This window comes from Eriocheir sinensis, chromosome 25 (assembly GCF_024679095.1).
Source record: "Eriocheir sinensis breed Jianghai 21 chromosome 25, ASM2467909v1, whole genome shotgun sequence".
Taxonomy (NCBI): domain Eukaryota; kingdom Metazoa; phylum Arthropoda; class Malacostraca; order Decapoda; family Varunidae; genus Eriocheir; species Eriocheir sinensis.
This window is the reverse complement of record NC_066533.1, coordinates 15,300,935-15,320,109: the sequence shown is the minus strand read 5'-3', so window position 1 is coordinate 15,320,109 and position 19,175 is coordinate 15,300,935. Positions and strand designations below refer to the sequence as shown.

The window sequence follows — 19,175 nt, the reverse complement described above, 5'->3', positions numbered from 1 at the left end:
GAAATTAGCCTCCACCGCCTTAGATAACGATCCCAGTGTAAAGCAAAGGAAAAATAGGTATAAGCTTCAAGTCCAGGCTCCTTCAGTGTCATAATACCAGTTGCCAGTCTCTGTAAACTAAAAAATATCGGCGTCTCGTAACCCCATGACGATATCGTGCATCCGCGTGATCTAGCTCTATTTTAACAACATCTAGGTATAAAAACGGGTTGGAAATGACTAATGAGGGATGGGTGGAGGTGGAGATATAGGTGGAATGGAGGGAAATGGAGAAAATATGGCGGTGGAGGCCTGAGTCAACCCTGGTCGAGCCGCTTATAATGGCGGCGCGCGGGTGGCGGGGCTCCAGTCTCTGAGCGATGGCTGCGAGGACATGTTCATTTGTCTCGAGAGAGCGCTAGTCTCCTGTGGCTTGTTTCTGAGTAAATCGTCCAAGAACACCACCCCAGGAAGCCGTGTTAGTAGTGACGCCCCCCATACTGACCCGTCGCCCCCAGGAGGTTTCTCAGACCAAAGCCAGTCACAGAGTAAGCGAGTTGATCCTTCTACATTTTTGATCGTGGCTTCATTTTGCGGCCTCCCCCGACCCTGAAAACACCACTAACGGCAAGAACAGTGATTGAGGTATCCAGAAACGCCCTTAAAACAGTGATACATGGAACAGAAGCCGAGAAAAAGACGAAAATAAGTGATGGTGGTGATGGTGCCATGGAATAAACTGTAAATTATGTGTTTGTGGAGAAGTGGTTTATGAGTGGCAGAACCCATGGATATGTGCCCAGTGTATGTGGTGGCTTGGAACCCCTCATATGATCCCTGTGTTTGTTCAGGGAGGGAGAGAGACAGAGTGGAAATAGAGCCTTGGTGTGGTAATGGTGGAGGTGGTGGTTGTTACTGGTAGTGGAGGTGGTGGTGTTTTTTTTGTTTTATCGCAATGGTGTTTCAGTGTTAGGTGTGTGTGTGTGTGTGTGTGTCCTTGCAACACTCATGGTTCTCGTCTATCCGGTTGTGTATGTATTGCAGTGTGTGTGTGTGTGTGTGTGTGTGTGTTGAGGAAGAAGAAACCTACAGCATAATATTAAAGAAATACAGGTTCAAAACTACATACACACACACACACACACACACACACACACAACAACGGTATACTGCTATGTGTGTGTGTGTGACGTGTAGGAATGTGTGTAGAAGCTTGTGTGAACCTACCTACGCCTACTCCATGTGTGTGTGTGTGTGTTCAGGCTTACCGGACAGATAGACAGCGATAGACAAACAGACAGACAGACGCTTGCTCAAGGCTTATCCTTCGCCATACTGTTAGGTCTAAGTTGCCATCTCTTCCATTTCTTTACCGGTGCTAAATACGGAGGTGTGTGTGTGTGTGTGTGTGTTGCTGATGCTTGTATACCTCGTGATGCTGGTAATGAATGAGTCTACCTGTGTGTGTGTGTGTGTGTGTGTGTGTGTGTGTGTAGCGGGAATCCTTGACTCATAAGATTCACCAGCTCAATCACTTCAGTTCCGTGTATACCAGTGAGTGTGTGTGCGTGTGTGTGTGTGTGAGAGAGAGGGGGAGAGGGAGGGAGATGGGGAGAGGAGGAGGAAACGATCTAACACAACGGACGCCGCATCTCTCTCCCCCTCCGTCTCCCTTCTCCCCTCCTCCTCCTCTCCCCCTCCCTCTCTCAGCATCACCCTACCAGCTGTTTGTAAGCGCGGGTAGAGGTAGAGATGGTGGTGGTGGTGACGGTGATGGTGGTTGCAACGCTTTTATAGTGAGAGAAGTGTTGATTTTATTATTTTTTTTTACCATTTTGCTATTTATATTTTTGATGGTGTTTGTGTTATAGTCTACTACTACTACTACTACTACTACTTCAATTGCTAGGCCGTGTTATTTTTACTGATAGTCAATTTATTCATCACATGTTCTAGTTCAAATTATTTATACACGACCTCTGAGACCTAATTTAAATGCAGATGGATAAAACACTCGACTTATTTATTCATATACTTATTTACGGACCTAATTTGCACATGAAAGACTTGCGGACAAATTATAATAAACGGTGTACCAGTTATGGCCAGTGTGTGTGTGTGTGTGTGTGTGTGTGTGTGTGTGTGTGTGTGTGTGTGTGTGTGTGTGTGTGTGTGTGCCGATCCGATGGCGTGACTGACTGACTACCTCCTGAACCCAGACCGAGACCAAGGCGTGTGGGTACCGCAGGGCCGCGTGGGTGCTCTATTTTCAGCGTGTGAGGCGAGGCTTGTGTCACGGCAGCGGATATGACGATGTTATTGGCACACACGGAGAGGGAGAAGGGGAGGGAGGGAGGGAGAGAGAGAGATAGGGGAGGAAAGATTGTAGGGCGGGAGAGAGAGGGGGGGAGAGGAATGCAAAAGAAGGGATGTATCACAGTGGCATTTTGTTTGTTTACGTATATATTAGTTTTCTATGGTGTCAGTGTGTGGTATGGTTACGATTTCCTTGTTGATGTTCTCTAGTAACGTGTTTTGGGGTTGTTTTTGTGCGATATGACCAGAATTTCGTTACGTTTCAGTTAGTAATGGTGTGGTGTGTTCTGTTTCCTTGTCTATGTTCTCTAATGACGAGTTTTGGGGTTGTTTTGTGCGATATAACCAGAATTTCGTTACGTTTCACTTAGTAATGGCGTGGTGTGTTTTGATTTCCTTGTCTATGTTCTCTAATGACGAGTTTTGGGGTTGTTTTTGTGCGATATGACCAAAATTTCGTTACGTTTCACTTAGTAATGGCGTGGTATGTTCTGCTTTCCCACAGGTGCAGCGTGAAGGGAGGAAGCAAAGGGAAGCAACACCAGGAAAGACGTAGCCGTGCGAGTGTTTAGTCATACAGTGAGTCGCCGTCGTCATCGTTGTGGTACCAAGTGTTGCGTCGCGTAGCATTGCGTACCGTAGCGTAGCGTTGCGAGTGTCACCCAAGTGTTAGTCAGCCAGTCAGGTAACCAGTGATAGTGATGAGTGAAGTCCAGGAATTTGTGCGGCAGGGGGCGAGGCTTCCCCCCCTGCACGCGCGACATAAGGCCCTGCCCGACCTCTGCCCCGCCGCGGAGACCAACAGCGCCCACACAGCCCACAAGGAGGAGGCTGTAGGCCCACCCGCGCCCTCCGTCGTGGTGCGGGGGGCGGCGGGGGTAGCGTGCGGGGGGGCCTTGTCTCCCACCGCCGCCCCCGGAGCTGCCCCTGTCTTTCCCTCCGTGCCTACCCTGGTCGGCAACAAATATCTGCTGACCCGCCCCTTTGACCACTCCGCCTGCCATGCCACGAATATCCACACGGGACAGAGCCTGCTGGTCAAGGTAAGCTGCTCTCACGCCCCCCAACCCCGATGCATGCCCCTCCCCCCTCTCCCTTTCACACCTCTCCCCTCACTCAGCTTCCTGCCAGACACTCAAGGCTCCACGCAAGGCCTTTATTTTTAGAAGGTTTAAGTTGATTTGGCGTGCACACCTGTCTTGCCGTCTCTCTCTCTCTCTCTCTCTCTCTCTCTCTCTCTCTCTCTCTCTCTCTCTCTCTCTCTCTCTCCTATCCCTCCTGGCAACGTATTAAGGTCGCATGGGAAACGTAAAAGCTTCTTAATCTCTCTCAATCCCTTGTTGGGGCAGGTAATGTCAGGTGAGTGTCTTTCCCCGCCCACCTGTGCATCGCCTCACCTGTGTAGTCCGTCAGGCACTTGCGTAAGAGCTCCGTCAGGTATTTACGAAAGGTTATCAAGCCAGGTCACGAAGGGATAAAATTAGATCAGTCGGTCAGGTATTCAGCCAGGTATTAGGTCAGCTTGTGTCACCTTCCCACACCTGTATTTCTACCTGGGCTTCCGGCTTGATTAATCTTGCCTGCCGGCGGGACAGGTGGTGGGACAGGTCAGGGCTTTGGGTGTCACGCTGAAGACGTTTTTAAAGCCATCCTGAAGGCTCGCTTGTGTCAGACTCAGCAGCCGTAAGACATAGAGAAGGGAGGGTTGTGTAGAACGATGTAGAGGAGGAGGAGGAAGGGTATGACATAGAAGGAAGATGATGGATGAAAGAGATTAAAGGTTTGGTGTTTTGAGGAAGAGGAAGAGGAATAAATGGTGTGGTAAAGGATTAAGAGGAGAAGAAAGTGGAGGAGTATAACACAGAAGATGATGTAAAGAGATCAAGAACTTAGATAACCATGATGTTTTGAAGAAGGAGAAGGAAGAATCAGAGGAGGAGGAGGAGGAGGTGAAGAACTAACTGATACGTATAAGAGGAATAAGAACAGGACATAGAAGAAAAGAAACGAGGAACAGAAGCAGAAAAGAAGAACAGGACATGGACGAAGAGAAACGAAGAAACACTAGCAAAGGAGCAGAAGAGAACAACTTACTAATAAACAAGGAATAAGAACAGGATGTGGAGGATGAGAAACGATGGATGGCAACAAAAGCGAAGAACTAATGATTAGGAAGAAAATGAACAAATGAAGGCAGAGAAGCAACGAAGAACAGTGGCAGAGGAAAAGGAGGAGGAGGTGTAAATGGCATAGAAGGAGGAACAGGATGTGGAGGATGAGAAACGAAGGATGGCAACAAAAGCGAAGAACTAATGATTAGGAAGAAAAGGAACACATGAAGGCAGAGAAGCAACGAAGAACAGTGGCAGAGGAAAAGGAGGAGTAATTGGAGGAGGTGTAAATGGCATAGAAGAAGGAGGAACAGGATGTGGAGTCGGAGAAACAAACAACAGACAGCAGGAGGAGAAGGCGGAGGCAGAGGAGGAGCAGGTGTCAGCGTAGCACAACCATAATCAGAGCTCCCAGATTAGCCCAGTGGCGCCGACTGTGCTTGTGGCCTTATCGCCGTGCTGAACTTTGGCATTTGCTTGTCACGCTGTCGAGGAGGGAGTGCTGAAGGGGACCATTTGTTTACGTATTCACCTGTCCGTCAGCTTACCTGTCTGTTTGCTTATACCTGTATTTGGATGAGTGTTGAGATCGTGTCGTCAGTGTTAGTAGTAGTGGAGGATGCGTAAAGCGAAACGTAGTGTGTGTGTGTGTGTGTGTGTGTGTGTGTGTGTGTGCTGTTGCCGTGCCACGCTCCACACACACACACACACACACACACACACACACTCGTCGGGGTATCGCAGGATGTTTCACCACCCCGATAACGCCGATAACAGGACACGCCGCCGCTCCGGGTTATCGGGCCTCGACGCAGAGCACAGCGGCGGATCATGGTAATGGGAACGCACCGGCCATGATGCCTCCCCGTGCTCGGCCGTGCCCCCCTCCCCTCCCTTCCCTCTTCCCCGCCGCCCACCTCTTCCTGGTCCATGGCCGGCACCTGTAGACTCTAGACAGGGGACGCGCGGCAGCCGGTCCGGGCCACTGGGTACCCGAGGACACCGGGGCCGGGCACTGGGGACTTAGCGTAACGCAGCGCCACCAGCCGGCTTACCCCTGACCCTCTCCTCCCCTTCCTCTACGCCCCCCCCCCCTCGTGCTGAGTGCTGTCACGGGGCGTCGCCAGGGGGAGGGGAGGGCCCGAGGCTTGCCCTCTGGTGGTTCGTGTTTGTTGGTCTTGAGGGCCCGGCCGCCAGCACCGCCTCAGTCCTCGCCCTGCTGAGGCTGCCCGGCCCGGCGTGACGGGCGTGGAATGTGCCGAGGGGGAGGTGACGGCCGCCCCTCCACCTGGACGCTCCGGGAGGCGGAATTTGGGGACGGCAGAGACGCGGCGGGCGGTCCGGGGTGAGACGGGGAGGAGGGGGAGGGCTGAGCAGGGCAGGAGCAGTGACCGGCAGCCTAGGGAGCGGGCAGCGTGTGTGTGTGTGTGTGTGTGTGTCACTCACCCCCTTTGTCTCCCCCACAGACGCTGGAGGGGCGGGCGGCGCACGGGCTGGTGGCGCACCACGCCCTCATGGGGGGCTGTGAGGGCGTTCGCTCCCCCATCGAGATGGTGGTGACGGCGTGCAGGCGGCGGGCGTGGGTGGTGTTCGCCGCCCACCACGGGGACCTGCACTCCTACGTACGGGTGCGGCGGCGGCTGCGGGAGGCGGAGGCGCAGCGACTCTTCTCCAAGGTGGCAACCACCGTCGCCGCCTGCCACGACGCCGGCCTCGTTCTCAGGGACCTCAAACTACGCAAGTTCGTCTTCACGGACCCCGACAGGTGAGTGTTGCTACATGTGTGTTGTGTTTGTGCCGGGGCGGGCGGGGCGGGGCGGGGCGTGCGGGGCCCGGGCGGGTAATGCAGCCTTGCCGTGGCCCCGCCGTCACCAGGCAACGAACCGAGAGGCGAGGCGTGGCGCTGCCGCCAAGGTCACCGCCACACCAAGACCTTTATGTAATGCACGCGGCGGTGACCTCATGGCAGGGGCGTGGCCAAGGGCGTGGCCGCGGGGGAGGAATGCGGTCCCGCGCCTCACGCCTCGACGCCGCGGCTCTGGCCCACAGTGGTGCCGAGTGTGGGTGTGGGGCGGGGGCGTACTGCCGCGCCGCCCTCACGCCCCCATGTCTTGCAGGCGGGGGCCGCGGCGGGCGGACCGGGACGCCGCCGCTTTATTGCCGGGATGAGGGTGAGTGGCACGCCGCGGCTGCGTCCTTGAGAGTATTTTTAAGTTGTCCTGCAGCTGGGCTAGGGCCGGGGGCGGGGGAGGCAGGGGGGTGAGCGTCTCGCCCTCGGTCTGGCCCCCGCCGCCCTTTGCCCTCCACGTCACCCTCCTCCCCGCCTCCCACGCTCCCTGCCTCCCCCCCTCACCCACACCCTCACCTCCAGGCGTCCTCCCGCCCTCCCTTCCTTGAGTCCTCCCTTCCTCCTTCTCCTAAGCCTCATTCCTAGACACGTCCTCCTCCTCCTCAGCCAATCGACCTTCCTTCTCTTCTTCCTCCTTTACTTGGCGGCGTTGGGGTGTGGAGGAGGAGGAGAAGGTGGAGAGAAGGGGGAATGGGTGAAAGGAGGAATGTAGGACACTAAGGAAAGGGAAAGACGCGAGGAATGGGAAGGGGAGTGAAATGAGGGGAAGGAAGGGGTTTTAAGGATCAGTCTTCAGAGGAAAAATGGAAGGGGAAAAAGGGTTAAAGGGAGGGAAAAAGGGAGGGGGGAGGTTGCTAAAACGCAGTAACCGAGTCAACAGCATCATGCATTGTTTTATAATCTCGACGCACAGAATAAATTACTGGATTGTGACACCACCCCTCTCTCTCTCTCTCTCTCTCTCTCTCTCTCTCTCTCATCCTTCTTTTCTTCACCCTTCTCTATTTATCTCGTTTCTTTACCTTTCTTCTCTCCATTTATTCTTCTCTTCCTCTCTTCCTCCATTCAATAATTTATCACCTTATTCTCCCATCCTTGACTTCTATTACTTACCTTTTCCTCTATCTCCTAGGATGTCGTGACTTTCCCCCCCCCCCTCTCTCTCTCTCTCTCTCTCTCTCTCTGGGGAAGGCAAAGGATCGGGTTGGAAGCTTGCAGGACCCTCCACTTCTCTCCCACCCTTCTACCCACCTACCCACTCCCTCCCCCCGCCCCCCCCCCATCCTCCCAAGCAGCCTGCGATGACCCCGTGGGCTAGGACATTGCAAGGTCATCCCCATCCATCCATTCCAAGGCCTATCTTTGTTTCCATTTATCGTTATTTCATTTTCTTTTTTCTTCTTTTTTTCTTTTATCATGAATTTTCTGCCTCTTTTTTATTTTTCTCTTTCTTACTGGTTGTTTGTGTTTGTGGTGTGATTTGTTTGTTTGTATTTCTTTGTCTCGTTCTCGTTATTTTTTCTCGTTTTCTTCTTCTCCCTGTTCGCTTTTTTTTCTCTCCTTTCCTTCCTTTGTTTCCTAGTCTCGTTATTTTTTCTCCCCCTCTTTCTCTTTTATGTCGTTACCTTGCCTTTGTTCAGCTTTTTTTTGTTCTTTTCTTCTCGCTTTCTTTTTTTTTTCCTGTCCATCATCAAGGAAATTATTCAGCATTTGACTTGTTATATCATATTCTCTCTCTCTCTCTCTCTCTCTCTCTCTCTCTCTCTCTCTCTCTCTCTCTCTCTCTCTCTCTCTCTCTCTCTCTCTCTCTCTCTCTCTCTCTCTCTCTCTCTCATATTTGGGGGTCCTAGAAACAGGCACACACACGCACATGAAAACTTACATAAGGAATAGAGGCACATACACACATACACACACACATACATAGAAAGTAGACGCACACACACACATACACACATACATTCATTCATTAACACGCTCCTTCACATACACAAACATACATACATACATGCATACATACATACACAGCTTGGCTACACGCACATGTTTGCAAGGGTCCATGTATGTACGTATGTATGTGTGTGTGTATGTGTGTACGTAATAAGTTGCTTCTGCGCTGGAATGCAAACCTACTTGAATTGCGTCACTAGGCCGCTAGATAGACCCTTGTTATTCTGTGTGTGTGTGTGTGTGTGTGTGTGTGTGTGATATGCCCGATAAGGATATCCCAGATCCTTAGAGAGAGAGAGAGAGAGAGAGAGAGAGAGAGAGAGAGAGAGAGAGAGAGAGAGAGAGAGAGAGAGAGAGGCATACTAGGATAAGGTTGAAGAGTTCCAATTCCTTGCCAATAGTAGTAGTAGTAGTATAAGAGAAGGTGGAGTAGGAGGAGGAGCTGTTGCTGTTGTTCTTGTTGTTGAGAGAAGGAAGTGGCCGCATCCCTTTGTTTACCTGTGCAATATCGTGAAGGTGAGGCAGGTATATCACAACACCTGAGAGAGAGAGAGAGAGAGAGAGAGAGAGAGAGAGAGAGAGAGAGAGAGAGAGAGAGAGAGAGAGAGAGAGAAAGGTCGCTCAGGTGTGCAGGCGTATAGAGGCAGGTGTCACGAGTCTTGTCGCAGGTGGTTTTTTCTACTTTATGACAGGTTTTTTTTTTCTACTGGCCTTGGAGTCACCTTTACCCCCCCTCCCCCCACTACCACCACCACCACCACTACTACTACTACTACTACTACTACAGAAATATTTATCCACTGTCAAGACGTTATAGGAAAAAGCAAGCAAGGAATATCCCCAGAGAGAGAGAGAGAGAGAGAGAGAGAGAGAGAGAGAGAGAGAGAGAGAGAGAGAGAGAGAGAGAGAGAGAGAGAGAGAGGTTAATAATTTGAAAGCCTTTGCACCTGTTTGCTTTACCTGGTGGAGGCGAGAGCAGGTGAAGACACATATTGCAACACTAAGACAGGAACAAGCAGAGAGAGAGAGAGAGAGAGGTATGCGTGGGGTCAGTCCTCTCTCTCTCTCTCTCTCTCTTTATTCATCCGACACGTCTTTATTTCATGTGCGTCGTGTGTATGTGTGTGTGTGTGTGTGTGTGTGTGTGTGTATCTTTTTTTCCTCTAACCTTTGTGTATCAGAATCGTTGCGTTATCTTTATCCGTCCGTCTGTCTGTCTGTCTAAATGTTCATATGTAGGCCTTTCTGTCTGGCCCTTCCTCTGTGTCTGTCTGTCTGTCTGTCTCGTGTATTCATTGTGTCATATCACGTTCATTATTTAAGTCTTGTTTACATTTGCTGTTTGAAGTCTTACATGTTATAATCTGTACCCCCCCCTCCTCTCTCTCTCTCTCTCTCTCTCTCTCTCTCTCTCTCTCTCTCTCTCTCTCTCTCTCTGGTAATCCCGTTACATCCACCGAAGACATGCTCCGCCTCTCCCTCCGTCACCCGTTACAGCGTCACTCCTCTCCCTCTCCTAATGTGACGCCTCTTGTTACGGGTGCCTTGTAGGGAGTCGATGCGTGGCGGTAGATGGCGGGCGTGGGCGTTACCCGTAGAGAAGTCCCGTTTGTAGATGGCACGGAAGTTGTTAAGCCGGCCGAGCGTAGAGAATGGGTAGGATTTTTAGATTTCGGTTTGATATTGTTGTTTCTTCAGACATTTTTCTGTAGCTGTTTACTGAAGACACATTTTTTTTTAGCTTTTTATCTTCTAACAATTTATTTATCACCTTTTTTTTTTAGCCTTTTCCTCTATTAATCTGGACACTTTTTCTTTTTTTGGCTTATTTCCAACAATCTACTTAAGACACGTTTTTAGTCTTTTCTCTAACACAATTCAGGACACTTTTTTTGGCCCTTTTTTCTACCAATTCAAGACACTTTTTTTTCGTAACAGTTGATTTGACACCTTTTTGAGAGCTGTTTTACCTGAGCATCCTCTGGTTAACACATTAAATTGCCGTCTACCTATCGTTTCTCACTCCTTTTCCTGTCCTATTACATTCAAGGTGTATCTACTTCACTAGTCACAGGTATACACACATTCCTAAAGGCCCTGTGTTACCTGGGCATTCTCTAATTAACACTCATTGCCCACGGTCTCACACGTTTACCTGTCCCGCTATTGAACGTTCCTCTACTTCACTATTACAATAAAGGTGCGTCTAATTCACTAGGTACCGGTATACACACATTCCTAAAGGCCCTGTGTTACCTGGGCATTCTCTAATTAACACTTTTCCCACGGTCTGACGTTTACCTGCCCTCCTATTCACCTACTACCTACCTACTACCGCTATTCAGGTACACACACGCATTCTTGAAGGCTCTACGTTAACCTGGGCATTCTCTAATTAACACCCTTTTCCCACGGTCTGACGTTTACCTGCCCTCCTATTCACCTACTACCTACCTACTACCGCTATTCAGGTACACGCACGCATTCTTGAAGGCTCTACGTTAACCTGGGCATTCTCTAATTAACACCCTTTTCCCACGGTCTGACGTTTACCTGTCCTCCTATTCCTACCTATCAACTACCGCTATTCAGTTATACACACGCACATTCCTTAAGGCTCTAGTTAACCTGGGCATTCTCACGTGCTGGCTGTGCAGGCATTGCGCAGTTTGGTGTTGATTCTCACTCGGCGGCGGGGTTAGGTAACGCCTCGCCGATACTTTAGCATTCCCCGCAACGGCCAGCTGTTTCTAATCGTCAGTCCTTCTGTGGCGCTTGGGTAGAGATATGGACATTCTCACGCGTGCTTTACCCTTGCGCAATTTTGAAGTGGTGGAGGTTAGCAAAATAGGAAAAAAAAGGTGTATATGTGTGTGTGTATGTAGATTAACTAGTGGGTTTTGCCAAGTATGTGTGTGTGTGTGTGTGTAACCTGCGCAAGAGTATTCATGTTGCGACTCAGAAATTCATCCCCCAGGCTCTTTTAAATGCAAGCAATGTGCCTTGGTTAAAATTATATCAGAGTGCAGATTAAGGTGGCGGGGGTGGTGGTGGTGGTAGGGGTGGTGGTGGTGGTAGGGGTGGTGGTGGTGGTGGTAGGGGTGGTGGTGGTGGTGGTGAAGAGATAGAGTGTCTCAAGTTTGTCTATTCTAAATCAGCCATTCTCTCTCTCTCTCTCTCTCTCTCTCTCTCTCTCTCTCTCTCTCTCTCTCTCTCTCTCTCTCTCTCTCTCTCTCTCTCTCTCTCTTCCTTCATTCCTGGGCGATTGGTCATTCCCTCTGTACCTGACTTTTTTTTACAGTTTTGATTGTTTGTTTTATTATTTCTGTTCTCTCTCTCTTTTAACTGGTTCCCTTAGAGCTCATCCATTTAGCAAGTCTGCAACACACACACACACACACACACACCAGTTCGACCGGTCACCTTGCGAAAGTCAGCTAGACAACCAAGTGACTATCTCTCTCTCTCTCTCTCTCTCTCTCTCTCTCTCTCTCTCTCTCTCTCTCTCTCTCTCTCTCTCTCTCTCTCTCTCTCTCTCTAATTCCTCTTTTCCTGTTTACTTTACTTTTATTTGCTATTTCCTTTCATTCGCTGTTTGCTCTTTTGCGTAATATTATGAGAAAATAGGAAAGTATTTTTTGTGTAATTTCCGATATTTTTTCCGGGACTTACCTCACTAACTAATTAACACTTCTGGCAGATGACTCATCAACGTTCCTCCGTCCGTTTAGAAAGCCAGGAAAAATATGTGTGTGTGTGTGTGTGTGTGTGTGTGTTGTGCCGTCTCCCACTGTCTGTCGCCAAGGTGACTCACGCATACACACACACACACACACACACACACACACACACACACACACACACACACACACGAACAGACAGACGTAACCAGATACAGACAGACAAGCAAACAGAGAAAATTGTTAAATAAATAGATAGACAGACAGACAGAAAACAAAGAATTCTCAGCTTCTTACACACACACACACACACACACACACACACACACACACACACACACACACACACACACACACACACCTAGCAACGCACTTATGCTTTCCATTTTGCACGCACCACCACCATCACCACCACCACCCATAAATCATTTCCCTTTAAAATTTCCTTCCCATTTCCCCAGCAATCGAGAAATTAGGGAAAACCATACCATTCTCTCTCTCTCTCTCTCTCTCTCTCTCTCTCTCTCTCTCTCTCTCTCTCTCTCTCTCTCTCTCTCTCTCTCTCTCTCTCTCTCTCTCTCCCACGTTAATCTCAGTAAACAGGAAGATCCGGTCGGAGAGAAGGGAGGAAGAATTGACGAAAGGGGAGGAAGGGAGAAGGAAGGAGGAAAGGAGGGAGGAGGAAGGAGGAAAGGGAGGGAGGAGGAAGGGATGAGTAGCTTGCGTAGGAAAGTTAGATGGAGTGAAGGCAAGGGAAGGGATGAGGGATTGGAGGGAGAGAGAGAGAAAGAGAGAGAGAGAGGGGAAGGGGAGGAGGTAGAGAAGGGAGGGAGGGAAACGATTGCAGGAAGGGAGGAAGGGTAGCATGAGTGAAGGGAGGAAGAGGCTTGTAATATTGGGAAGGGAAGGGAAAGGACAGGAAAGTGAAGGGAAGGGAATGTAAAGAGAAGGGGATGGAAAGGGAAAGGGATAGAAAGTAGTGGAAAAAGAAGGAAAGGAAAAAAAGGAAGGGAAGGGAAGGAAGGGATAGTGTGACTCGATTATATTTTTGCATTGACCTACATAGTTTTATAGGACAGGAGGAGGAGGAGGAAGAGGAGGTGTGACGTAGGGGAGGGAAAATTTAGACCTTAGGAAAACATTGAGGCATTTCCAATCACCAAGGCGAAAGAAAAGACGAGTTCGGGACGTGTTTGATGGAGTGTTTTTTTTTTTTTTTGGTCCTAATTATCACCCACCTGAACGTGACTTACCTGGGCGGGGGGGAAAAAAACGTAGAAATAGGAAAAGGTACACAGCAAAAAATAAAATAAAAAGGAGAAAAAGAAAAAGATCGTCAGATGCATTTAAACATTTTCCTCTTTTTAATTTATGCATTTTTCTTGTGTGTGTGTGTGTGTGTGTGTGTGTGTGTGTGTGTGTGTGTGATTTATGGAGCTTACGCCCTTAATCTTTTACAAAATAATATTCCATCCAGAAGATTAATATTTTACCGTGAATAAAGCGATTACAGTGGGCCTTTGAGAGAGAGAGAGAGAGAGACGGTACAGTCATGTTTTTATTTCTTAACATAATTATTGCAACGAAAACGAGAGAGAGAGAGAGAGAGAGAGAGAGAGAGAGAGAGAGAGAGAGGACAAACGACGATAACAAGTGATATTTTAAAGAAACTTGTGACCTTTTAAAACTTATGATGATGAAACAAGAATACAAAAAAAAAAAAACCAGACAAACAAATGATTCCCAAACAAACTTATTCCCCTCCTCTTGACGGATATAGCTTTCAACCGCTTATCGTGTTTTGCATTTTACGAACCAATCAAAAAAACAAACAAACAAAAAAAAAACCATTAACGCGATAAGAAACAACAATAATAACAACAACAACAACAACAACGACGAATCAATAAGTACCAGAAAGTATAAACGAAATGAACGTGGTTGGTCTAAGTGAGGGAATGTAGAGGATTTATAAACGTAAGAATAGTTTTTGGTGGTGGTGGTGGTGGTGTGTGGTAGTGGTGGTGATGATAGTGGTGGTGGTGGTGATCTTTTAATGTTGTTCTGGTATTTATAGTGGAATGTGGGACGCAGTATTGGTCTAGTGATAATGGTGTTGAAGAAGAGGAGGAGGAGGAGGAGGAGGAGGAGGAGGAGAAGAAGAGGAAGACGAAGACTGTTGTTTGTGCTCCTTTCTTCCTTGATTTGCACTGAAGGAAGTCACTGAAGAACAAAGAATAAGGAGGAGGAGGAGGAGGAGGAGGCAATATATGTGGTTTTAAAAGGATATGGATATGGAAATTTAAAGGACCAGGTGGAGGAGGAGGAGCGGGAGGTTATGCTTGTGGGCGGTAAGATGATAAAAGAAGAAGGAGGAGGAGGAAGAGAAGGAGGATGTGGAGATAAGAGATGGGAAGCACGAGGAGGAGGAAGAGGAGGAGGAGGAGGAGGTGGTAAGACGATAAAGAAGGAATGAAAAAAAAACGGAGGAGGAGGATGTTAGATAAAAGTGGAGGAGAAGCCAGAGAATGCGAAGGAGGAGGAAGAGGAGGAGGAGGAGGCGGAGGAGGAGGAGGTTAGTGTTTCCCCGCATTCACAAGTACCTTTACCTGAGGAGGAATGTGGCTATCCTCCTCCTCCTCCTCCTCCTCCTCCTCCTCCTCCTCCTCCACTCTATCTCCGGATGGGGCAGATTCCTTGGTGCTGCGCGGTTTCTGAGGTGGAAATGCCCCCGCACACACACACACACACACACACACACACACACACACACACACACACACACACACACACACACACACACACACACACACACACACACACACACACACACACACACACACACACACACACACTATTACGTACTTTAACATACATTTCACACACACACACACACACACACACACACACACACACACACACACACACACACACACGCGCGGGGAAGGCCTTGAGCCGCTCTTGGTAATACTGACGCGATATTTTCTCTTTGCATGACGTCATTGAAGAACCGATGACGTCACTGATACGCGCCTGGCTGTCTCTCTCTCTCTCTCTCTCTCTCTCTCTCTCTCTCTCTCTCGTGGTATTTCAGTCTTGTGGTTTGTTAATTCTGAAGAGGCGTAGTTTTAGAGAGAGAGAGAGAGAGAGAGAGAGAGAGAGACAGAGAGAGAGACAGAGAGAGAGAGAGGACGAAGGAGGAGGAGGAGGAGGAGGAGGAGGAGGAGGAAAGAGGAGGAGGAGGAGGAGGAGGAGGAGGAGATGATGCAGAGACAGCGACCCTGGAGAGAGAGGAAGAGAGGCAGGAAGAAGAAGAGGAGGAGGAGGAGAAGGAGGAGGAGGAGGAGGAGGAGGAAAGGATGTATCAAACCTAAACCGCAGAGAGAGAGAGAGAGCGCTGGCTGTGACCTTTCTTTAGTGCCGGCGTGACGTCACTGCACTCCTCTCACGCACTCCACTTCTGAGCATCCCAAAGGCGGCGGCGGCGAGGTGGCGGGGGCGGACGTGACAGTAATCAGTTAAACCTTTTGGTGCGTAGACACAACGGGTGGGGGGGTGGGGGGGGGGGTTAAGAGGGGAGGGTAATTGGGAAAGGGGAAGAGGTAGGGATGAAGGAAATGGGGAATGGAACACAGGAGAAGGACAGGAAGGAAGGGTAGGAAAAAAGGGGAAAGGAGAGGAATGGAAGGAAATAGGGAAGGGTAGAAGGAACGGTAGGAAAAAGGGGAAAGAGGGAAGCAGGGAAAGGAGATATAGAAGGGTTGAAGGATGGAGTCTAAGGAGGGAGGGGGAGGGAAGGACACATGGATAGAACGTGACAGGAAGGGAAAGGAAGGGTAGGCCTATAGGAAGGATGCTTAGAGATATTGAAGGGAAACAAGGAGAGGAAAAAAAAGAAAGTGGGAAAAAGAGAAAGGAAGAAATTAAGAAAGAAAGAAGAAAGAGAAGAAAAGGAAAGAGGAAAGAGAGCGAAGGAAAATAAGTAGAAAGTTAACGAAGGAGAACAGAGGTAGAGAAAGAGAGATAGAGAGAGACGTGAATAGTAAGAAGGAGATGAGTAAGAGAGAGATAAAGATAGTGGAGATAGGAGAAGGGAGATGAGTGGATGAGATAACCAAAAAAAAAAAGAAAGCGAGGACAAGGATGGAGGAGATAGGGAGACTAACTACGGTGGAGATGAAGATAGGAGGAGGAGGAGGAGTAAATGATGAGTGATAGGAAGATACATGATTTTGAATAATGATAAGAAGAGGAAGAGGAGGAGGAAGAGGAGGAAAAAAGAGAGGGAAGATAAGGAATAGGAAGAGATGAATAATAGGAAAATGCATGCAAGGAAGAGGAAGAGGAGGAAAAGAAAGAGGAGGAAGAATATGAGAAAACGTTATGTGTTATTTATGTTAATGGAGGAGGAAGGAAAATAATAATAAGAGGAGGAAGAGGAGGAGGAAGAGTGGTGAAGAATGATAAATGAAGTAAATAAAATGAATGAGAAGAAGAGGAGGAGAAGTAAGAAGAAAAGAAGAAGAAGAAGAGGAAGACTGGAGAAGAATATTGAATGAGCAGGAAGACAAATAAGAAAAGGAGGAGGAGGAGGAGGAGAGGCAGAGGAGAATGATAAGTGAAGAACAGGAAGAGGTGGAAGAATAAGTGGAAGAGGAGGAGGAGGAGGAGGAGGGAAAGGTGGTTGGGTTACTGAACATTCTACCACTTTCCACGCCTCTTCCACCCTTCCACCTCCACCTCCTCCTCCTCCTCTCTGGCCTTTACCTGCTCAAAAGGCTGAAAAAAGGTTAACTCAGCATTGATTCAGGGATGGGTAAGGTTGGGGGGGTGGGGGAGGAGGAAGTGGAGGGGGGTGAAGGGGGGAGGGGTTGATGTAAATACGTGTGTCAGTAAGATATCGCCACGTATATCTTACCTGGAGGAGGAGGAGGAGGAGGAGGAGGAAGAGAAGGGAAGGAAGGAAGAAAGGAAGGAAGGAGGAAATGAAGTGTAGAGAAGAAAAAAAAGGAGAGGAAGAAGATGAAAGGGAATGAGGAAGGAAAGACGGAAGGAAGGAAGGAAGGAAGGAGGAAATGAAGTGTAAGAAGAAAGAAGGAAGAGGAAGAAGATGAAAGGAATGCAGAAGAGGAGGAAGGAAGGAAGGAAAAAGTAAGATTAAATAAAGTTAAAAAGAGGAAAAGGAAAAGGAAGAATGAAAAAGACATGGGAAGGAAGGAAGGAAGGAAAAATTAAAAGGATATAAAGTTAAAAAAAAAAGGAAAATGAAAGAAAAAATATGGGAAAACGTACTTCTGTGTGTATGTGTATGTATGTGTATGTGTGTGTGTGTGTGTGTGTGTGTGTGTGTGTGTGTGTGTGTGTGTGTGTGTGTGTGTGTGTGCGGGCAGGTATAGGTGAATGAGAAGCATCACGTCGACACACAGGTACAGCGTGACGCAGCCTTTCCGATAGCTGGTGGTTACGTTACCTGGGCGCTGGACACACACCTTGACTCACCTGCCTTGCCTCTCACTTGTACCCTCCTGCTGACTCGGCCTCCTCCTCCTGCTGCTGGGTTGGGAAAGTCACCCCTCTCACCCCTCTCACCCCTTCACCGCAGTCTCGCTCAGTAACTTCCAATTCCCTGTTTTGTTCCCCCTTTCTAACTTCATGTGGTTGGTTTATCTTCATTTTTTCCTTTCTAACTTCACTTGTGGAGTTAGGAGGTGGACGGGTGGGTGGAGGAGGCGTGGAAAGTGGTAGAATGTTCAGTAACCCAACCACCTTTCCCTCCTCCTCCTCCTCTTCCACTTACTCCTCCACCTCTTCCTCTTCCTCTTCTTTCTTCATCTTCTTCACTTATGATTCTCCTCTGCCTCTCCTCCTCCTCCTCCTCCTCCTCCTTCTCCTCCTTTTCTTATTTGTCTTCCTGCTCATTCAGTATTCTTCTCCAGTCTTCCTCTTCTTCTTCTTCTCCTTACTCCTCCTCCTCTTCTCACCCAGGTTATTTACTTCATTTATTATACTAGTTTTTTTCCTTCTTAACTTCATGTGGTAACCTAAGCTTCTATTTTTACCTTTCTAACTTCATATGGTAATTGTTTCACTGCTTTGTTCCTTTCTAACTTCCTTCAGTATATATTTTTTTTCATCTTTTAATTTTTTGGGTCGACTCCAACTTCCCTAACTTCACCTGGTAACTTGTTTTTCTTGGTCTGTTTTATTATTTTTTTTTTCCATTTCACTATTTTTGTTCTATTTCCTCTTTTCCATTTATTCAACCCGGTAACTTTTTGCATCGCTAACTTCACTCGCTAATTCACTGCAGCCTCGCTAAGTAACTTCCATTTCACTGTTTTTGTTCTTCCTTTCTAACTTCATGCGGTATCTTCATCTTTTTTTTTCACTTCTTAATTTTAGCTTTTTTTTCGTTTTAAGTCTGTGATTCTTTTCCTTCACTGCTTTGCTCCTTTCTAAATTCACGGGGTAACTTCCTTTTATTTTTTGGTAACTTCATAATTTCCCTTTTATTTTTTGGCAACTTCATAATTTCACTCAGTCTAAGAAGTTTACCTGTGCGTTCACCTGTATTGGTTTAAATATCTACCTATTTTCTTTTTTATTGTTGATGGGTTTCTTTCGTCATTAGGTTCCATTATTATTACATGTATTATTATTATTATTATTATTATTGTCATCATTATTATTGGTGTTATATTTTTTCAAAGACCGAACAACTTTTTGAGGCTTTTTTGATTCTTGTCTTTCATTCATATTTCTTCGATTTCTACGTGACAATCTTCGTTTTACTTTCATATTTTCATTTCTTTATCAAGTTCTTTCTCTTCCATTTCTCCGCCATCTTCCACAGTTTCCTCCTTTCCTTCCATTATTTCTTAGTTTCCTTCATATTTCCGCTTCTCTACTTTCTCTCCTTATTTCTACATGTTATTCTTGCTTTCCCTTTCCTTTCTTTCCGCCTTCCTTGTGTTGAAATGTCTGGGTTTCTCTCTCTGTGTCTGTGTGCTTCTGTGTGTGTGTTAATATTTATTGGCGTTTGCGAAAAGGTTGGCTTGCGAAAAATTTATACCAGTCGCCAGTAGTGTCTGAAAGTGACGTGTTCCCTTCTCCCTCCCCTTCCCCTTCCCTTCCCTACCCCTTCCCTTCATTCCCTTCTTCACCCCTTCCCTTTCCCTCTCTCCACTAACTTTCCTCTCTTTCATCTCATTTCTCGTGTTCATATCTCTCTCTCTCTCTCTCTCTCTCTCTCTCTCTCTCTCTCTCTCTCTCTCTCTCTCTCTCTCTCTC

General features: G+C 47.8%; 1 protein-coding gene and 1 long non-coding RNA gene across 3 annotated transcripts in view; one reads left to right on the top strand and one right to left on the bottom strand.

Moving 5' to 3' along the window:
* Positions 1 to 321: 321 nt before the first annotated feature.
* Positions 322 to 19,175, top strand: part of LOC127003459 (tribbles homolog 2-like) — an 86,364-nt gene continuing 67,510 nt past the window's right edge. Inside the window, exons 1-3 of one of the 2 annotated variants that reach the window (XM_050870178.1) lie at positions 322 to 457; positions 2,801 to 3,338; positions 5,873 to 6,171. In XM_050870178.1, the coding sequence (XP_050726135.1) occupies positions 2,997 to 3,338; positions 5,873 to 6,171 (641 nt within the window). In that variant the 5' untranslated portion in view covers positions 322 to 457; positions 2,801 to 2,996. Of the gene's footprint in view, positions 528 to 2,800; positions 3,339 to 5,872; positions 6,172 to 19,175 lie in introns of both variants that reach the window. The other variant, XM_050870177.1, reaches the window with a different exon arrangement.
* LOC127003460 (uncharacterized) lies at positions 9,576 to 11,244 on the bottom strand. The gene is made up of 2 exons (XR_007757082.1): positions 10,759 to 11,244; positions 9,576 to 10,632 (listed from the first exon to the last, which is right to left on the bottom strand). It is a non-coding gene; the product is annotated as an uncharacterized LOC127003460 (long non-coding RNA).